A 6677-nucleotide genomic window follows, 5' to 3' on the forward strand; every position below is an offset into this window, starting at 1 on the left:
AATATTCTAGGATTTTTTTAAAAAATGTCTTTCCAAATCTAAGCTAGTTATTACGACTAGCAGACTGACTTAAGATACAAGATAGGTGGAAAATTCAATTCAACTTATAATTATATATATATTTGAATGCATACACTAGCAAGACAGTTGTTTAAGACTATGATGCAGGTAGTGCAGCTACAGAATAATATTTTGATCTTTCCCTTTAATGAAAATAATCAAGCATTTTTTCCACAGAATTACAGGGGCTTGATTCTGCAACATTTACTCATTTGAATAGTCCCACTGATTTCAACCGGGCAACTTGCATAAGTACAGATGACTCACATGAATTCAGACTGCAGACAGCTTCCAGGTTTGTTCCAGAAGTATTATGGACCCTATCCTTAGAGTTGAGGGTACTCTACACCTCAAAGGACTGGGTCCTAAAAATAGCAAATCTAATGATTTTAAAAACACTGATCTTAAATCTGCAGGCCAAATTCTGTACCCATTTTCAACTAGTGCAGATCCATGGCGTGACTGAAAGTAGAAGCTGGCCCCAGCTATTTGTTTTTATTACTAATAATAGACACACGATAATAGAAAAGTATCTATGTACTTTTAAAAAACGAAAAACTATATTTACTTTGGTGGTTACCTGATTGGGTCGTCCTCCTACAATATTGAATCCCAAAGTATCATTTTCTTTTTGTAGCATGATGGTTAATGGCTTAGGTTCTCCTCCCTAAGAAGAAAGAGGTGAAACACTAATTTTAAAATGTTACATGAAAAGAATTACTTCAAGGGAATGTATCAACGTGCTATTTCAATGTGGAAAATGCAAGACAAACAGGCTTAATGGAAACTCTGATTAAAAATGGTGCTACACACTTATAAATGACACAGGAGTTTACATGATAGAAAAAAACAAATACCACTGAAATGTAATAGGTACTTTGAAGAGCACAAGGACCTGATTTTCATAGGTGCTGAGCACACAAAACTTTAAGTTAGTGGATCTGGGCGTGCTCAGCACCTCTTGAAATAAGGCCCCAAATGTTTGTGCACCTTTAAACCAAATCCCTGTATATACTAATTATATAAGATATTAAGCTTATGGGATGAAATCCTGCCTTAGTGAAGTCAATGGGAGTTTTGTCACTGATTTCAATGGAGCCAGGATTTCACCCACATCTCTGTCTCTTACCATTTCCAGTTCCAAAAGCTAGTTCTATACAGATTCCACAGTAATTCAAAGGGGGAGAAAAAACCTTTTTTCTCTTATTTTTTTCTTCACAGCAAAGTAAAGCAAATAAGCTAGAAAACAAACACACAACAATCCTAGCTGTGATTTTATAAGTCACACAATCAAAAATAGTGAAGAAACCAAAGTTAAAAAATAATAATATATGAAAAAAGACCTACTTCCTTAGGTAAAAATGATTAAATAATTTTTTAACCATACAAAGAAAATGAAAAACATTACCACAGGCCTTTCTTTAGCATAGTAATTTAATTTATTTTGCATTTTCATATATGAGTAGTTATATTTCAGGGGACATAATCCCTACAGAAAATTTTTATTCAGCCTGTACCAAGTAAAGTAAGATTGTGTTTTGTCATTCTCTATACACTGGTAAATTTAAGCAATTTTGACAGGTAAAAAAGCTGTACATTTTTAAATATTCAGAATATAATAATGAATGTTTAGGCACTCTGATATCCAAACAGATTTTTATTAACTGTGGCAGTAAAGTTTTGTATTACAGCAGGATACATTTTAAATTAATGAGGAACATTTTTTACTTTATAGATAGTTTTTCTTTCAAATGAGGGTTTCATTCATTTTCCTTGTCTTCTGTAACAGATTTCTCTGAGGCAGTACATACAGCAGCACCTACTGGTAGTGACAAGAAATGATAGCTATTGAAGCATTACACAAGAGGACTGCCTTCATGTCAATGTGCCAAATCCTTTTAAAATGTCTTTTTTAAAATCCAGTTCTCTCTCACCTCCTCCCCACATATGACTGTTTTTCTTGTGTACTCTGCACTTCACTGCAATCATTGCTGGCTCTCTTCATTCCACCTCATCATATCTTCCCAGCGGTGAAGCAGATATATGAGCATATCGTCTAAAGCCAACACCGCAACCCAGTGGATTAACCACCAGGAGGAAGTTGCAAAAAAACAAGAAAAAGATTAAGTATTCAAGTTCCTAACACTAAGTATTTTATTTCCAATAAGGCTTGAATTTATCATCTTAATCCTGGACATAAAAATTGTGAGAACTTGAATCAGTGCCCCAATGTGGGTCTCTTTTATAGCAGTTTGAAGTTCAACACATCATACTAGTTCAGAAGCCTGCCAGGCTACGCAAATCTTTTCCTCTTGATTTTGCTTCCAAAGAGTCAATAAAGATTTTGGAAGAAAATTCTCTTGAGTTGCGCTTAAATTCCATTAAATCACTTCTCACCATGGTTGCAACCAACAAATGTTAGACTCTGCGCAGCAGTCCTTCAGACACGAATTAAAGCTTTATAGAACAAACCCTTTAGCATGTTAAGCCACCTCACCAATAAAATGTGTCTGTTTATTCAAACAAAAGCAGACAATTCAATATCTAAGCAATGCCATCTACCTTAGCAAAAGGCTGAAGTAGCAGTGCTGGTCTCTGTTGTCAAAATTGACAATCATTATGCCCTTCTCCGAAACGAAAGACATTGCTGTGTCCCTGCAGAACTGTTCCTAAACTAAAAACTATTCTCATGATTTTAAACAACAAACTGTTTCCCAAGCTACTTCTTCATACTGTAATTATAAGGAAAAATATCTGTTAGCTCCGTATCTATCTGAAACTGGAACCCCATCTAAAGAAAACACAGTACCATCATTAATAAGGTCACACCAAGCTGGAGGAATTGTGGTCTGATCTGGACACCCTGCCCCTGAAGATTTGCATTCAAATTTGTTTATTGTCAGCCAAGTTGAAGCCCTTTCCTCTCACTTGTGTTTCCCTGTCACTCCCGACAAACCTGACATGAGATCCTCATCCAAATTGAGGGGACTACCAGAGGCTGCTGGTGTGCCACCCTTAGAGCCACCAGATTCTTAAACTACAAAAGGAGACATGAAACACATAACCTAAAGAGACTAATGTAATTTATGACTGCGTTTTAGGCTCTTCTTAAAGAAAATGAGAGCACCAGAAAGAATCTGCTGAAACTGCTTTCACAGCTCTTGAAAGATGACGAGTTTTCCAGGCTGAATGAATGGGGGAATGAGATGTACAAGTTTGATTTACATCAATTTAACTGTTTCCGGACTTTTCAAGCATGAGCACAGCAAGAGAGAGCTAGGTTTTAGGTTGCTGAGAGCAGCACTAACCGGTCATGTGTTAACTGACTGCCTCTCTGCCTTTGGGGGTTCTCTAGGGGACCTCACCAAACCGCAGGGGCTGAAAGTGCAATCTGAGGTCCAGGTGCAGTGTGGTGGGAAGAGGCTACAGTGTGCGTCAGCTCGATTTGTATTTTCCAAAAGCGACCACACAAGTAGGTATGGAATAAATACCACAAAGGGTCCAGTCTCTGCTGGGGTAGGTTCCACTGACTGTAGCAGAGTTTGGCTTGCAGAGAATCTGGCCCCACGTCCATAGGGTCCCTGGCAGTATTACCCATGATCTGCCAGCATAGGTGCTGGAACTAGAGGTGCTCCCGCACCCCCTGGCTTGAAGTGGTTTCCATCACATACAGGGTTTACAGTTTGGTTCAATGGCTCTCAGCACCCCCCACTATACAAACTGTTCCAGCGTCCCTGTCTGCTAGGCTCCATCCAAGGAGCAGCCTTGGCATAGATGAGATCGCAGTGTAAAGACAGGCAGTCGGGTCACACCGCACCAAACAGCGGGCTGCTCACCTCAGAGCCCGCCAGGCTGGGCTCCTGCCGCCCCCAGCCCGTCCACTCCCTCACTCACCTTGCAGGGGTGGCTGCCTGCCAGGTTCTTGGTGATGCTGCTGATGTGGCTCATGTACTGGTTGAACTTCACCTGGTACCTGAGCGCCGTCAGCTGCACCTCGCTCTGCAGCGCCGCGACCTGAGCCAGCAGCGACTTCTCCCTCTTGCTCCACTTCAGGGCCTGTCGCTTCAGCTCCTGCTCCAGGCTGGCCCTTTGGCCTTGCAGGCTGCCGTTCTGGCTGCGCAGCGCCCGCACGCAGCAGTGGCCCCGGCCCGGCGGCGCGCCCCCCGCCAGGTCCCGCTGCAGGAGCACCAAGCCGCAGCCCAGCTGGCAGATGCCGGCCGGGCGGTGCTCGCAGCTCTCCCGCATGTGCGCGTCCACGTCCTTCAGGCTGAGCACCTCCGGGCAGCCCTTGTGGCGGCAGCGGGCCGGGCTGTAGTCGCACATCTCGACGTGGGCGGCCAGCTGGTGGAGTCGCACGGTCCGGCCGCAGCCCCGCGGGCTGTAGTCGCACTTGATCTCCAGCTTCTGGATGAGGCTCCTGAGGGGCAGCACCTGGTGCAGCTCCTGGGCCGAGATGGGCTGGCACTGCTGGGGGCACAGGCGCCGCTGCACCGCCCAGGGCAGCAGGCAGCCGGCGCAGAAGACGTGCCCGCACGGCGTGGACAGCGGCTCCTCCAGCACCTTGCTGCAGAGTTTGCACTTGAGATCCGGGTCTACGGGCTCGGCAAAGCGATCCAGGTCAAAGCCCATGGCTGGAGGGGGGCAGAGCGGGCTGGGAGCACAGCGGGGGAGCAACTTTCCAGCGGCGGCGGCGGCTGCTGCTCCTGCCAGCCCGGCTGCTGATGCAGGCAGCGCGGCTCCAACTTCCAAGGAAGGCGGCGGCGGCGGGGGGGGGGGGGGGGGTGATGAAGAGGAGCAGGGCAGCACGGAGTTTGTTTGGTTTGAAGTTTTCAGCTGCTCACCATGTCCCTTGACCCTCCCGTATTAACTCTAATAGGAGCTACCGACCAATACCGCCTCCCCCAACCCGGACCGCCCTTTCGTTACATCCCTCCTAGCAGGGAAATGCAGCAGGACGAGGAGGGAAGAAGCGGAGATCTGCCGGCTTCAGACTCTCGCCTGCAGAATGAGGGGGAAAGCAACCACGCCAGCTCCCTTGCCGGTGCAGGAGGGGAGCCAGGAAAAGGGGTGGGGAAGAGATGCATGAAAAGGACAGAAGGGAGCTCCTGGCTTGCCAGGCAAACGATAAGCCCACCCACCAACCTGGAACCGTTTCACTCCCAGAGATCTTCTCCTTTCCCCTCCAGGGTACTTGGCTTCTGGGTCATTCCTCTCGCCATCTACAGTAGCTTAAAGTCTTTTTATGATGTCTCTTAGAAAAGGGAGTGAAAAACAATCCCAAATCAAGCGGCAGAAAACCCCACTGGAATTACAGGTTATTTAGGCAGCCAATTTAGGGAGCACAGAGTAAGGGAAGGGTTAGTTGCCCAGCAGAAGATGTGGCCTGCTGGAGGGCTTTCCCCCGCAGCTACAGCAGCTCAGAAATCATGGGAGGGGGACTCTCATTACAGCCCCAAATTTATGCACAGCTCTTGGAGATGTTGTCCTCAGTGAGTGTTGTTTAAGGCTGGATTGTGAAAATGTGGGTGAGGAAAGCTGTCTGGTTGCTGAAGAGGGGAAGCATTTTAAACTCCCTGCACTGATTTCTTTCTTTCTTTAGTTTTTACTCTGCTCCTCCTTTTTGGGGCTGCTCCCCATCTTTACAATTGAAAGCAGTGCAGATGGGTTGAGTGCTAAAACAGTAAATGGCACCAGGCCAAAAAATGCCATCAGTGAGGTGGAGTTCTTTGTAGATTTTCCTTAAACAACAACACTTGTATAAAGAACACTGCCATTTTAAGAACTAAATATGTTAAAATCTGGAAATTCATCATTAAGAATCAGTCACCAACCTGACTTCTGCCCCTGCATTGCTGCACACATCCAGCAAAATACACTGAAGTCTGAAACCCAAAACATGACTTTTCTTCACCACATGACTTTACAATGGAAAACAGAGGACCAGAGCCTCCCAGGAGGGAGCAGGGAAAAATCTGGGAGGTTTCCTCAGTTAACTGGACCGGGGTGTGGCAGGATTAGTACCCCCTGGAAGGGCCAGTAGAGGCTGGTCCAAAATTCACACATCTCGGGGCATTTATTGGTAGTTACAGCTATCCACGTGGAGCCACAGTGTCTTCTGAGCAGTTGAGACCGCTGCGTCTGCCCTCCTCGGTTTCCAGGCACCATGGCTCCAACAAAGCTACTTGAGTATCTCTGAAGAGAAGACATGAGAGGCAGTGACATCGTGGCAACTACACCTCCCACACGGACAGGGGAACCCTGCACACAGATGTCTCTAGGACACATTTCAGATCAGAGATCTCTCAGCTACACCTACCCACACACCTCATCATAATTGACAGTACACCACAAATACAGACCAAAATGTATGCAATCCCCTTACTGAGCACCCTCAACAAAACTACCCTTTACCATGTCTGACTTTCCATGTGAGAACCACAAACATGACCTTCACCCTGACTATTATCATGGTACAAAAATTAAACTGTACCAATGTACAGCCTCCCAGCTTAGGCAAAACACCTTATTAAGCCATCCATAACATTTAAATGAAGATCCAAATTAACTTCCTTTACCCAAAGAGAATATATCCACCTATAACTGTATATATACTACTC

General features: G+C 45.5%; 1 protein-coding gene across 1 annotated transcript in view; it reads right to left on the reverse strand.

The window, feature by feature from the left end:
- The window catches only part of PDZRN4 (PDZ domain containing ring finger 4), a 386181-nt gene extending 381422 nt beyond the window's left edge, over window positions 1-4759 (reverse strand). Inside the window, exons 1-2 of the mRNA XM_073328040.2 lie at window positions 3955-4759; window positions 641-727 (exon numbers count right to left, since the gene is read on the reverse strand). Of these exons, the coding sequence (XP_073184141.1) occupies window positions 641-727; window positions 3955-4689 (822 nt within the window). The 5' untranslated portion in view covers window positions 4690-4759. The remainder of the gene's footprint in view (window positions 1-640; window positions 728-3954) is intronic.
- Between the last annotated feature and the right edge of the window lie 1918 nt (window positions 4760-6677).

This window comes from Lepidochelys kempii, chromosome 1 (assembly GCF_965140285.1).
Source record: "Lepidochelys kempii isolate rLepKem1 chromosome 1, rLepKem1.hap1, whole genome shotgun sequence".
NCBI classification, from domain to species: domain Eukaryota; kingdom Metazoa; phylum Chordata; order Testudines; family Cheloniidae; genus Lepidochelys; species Lepidochelys kempii.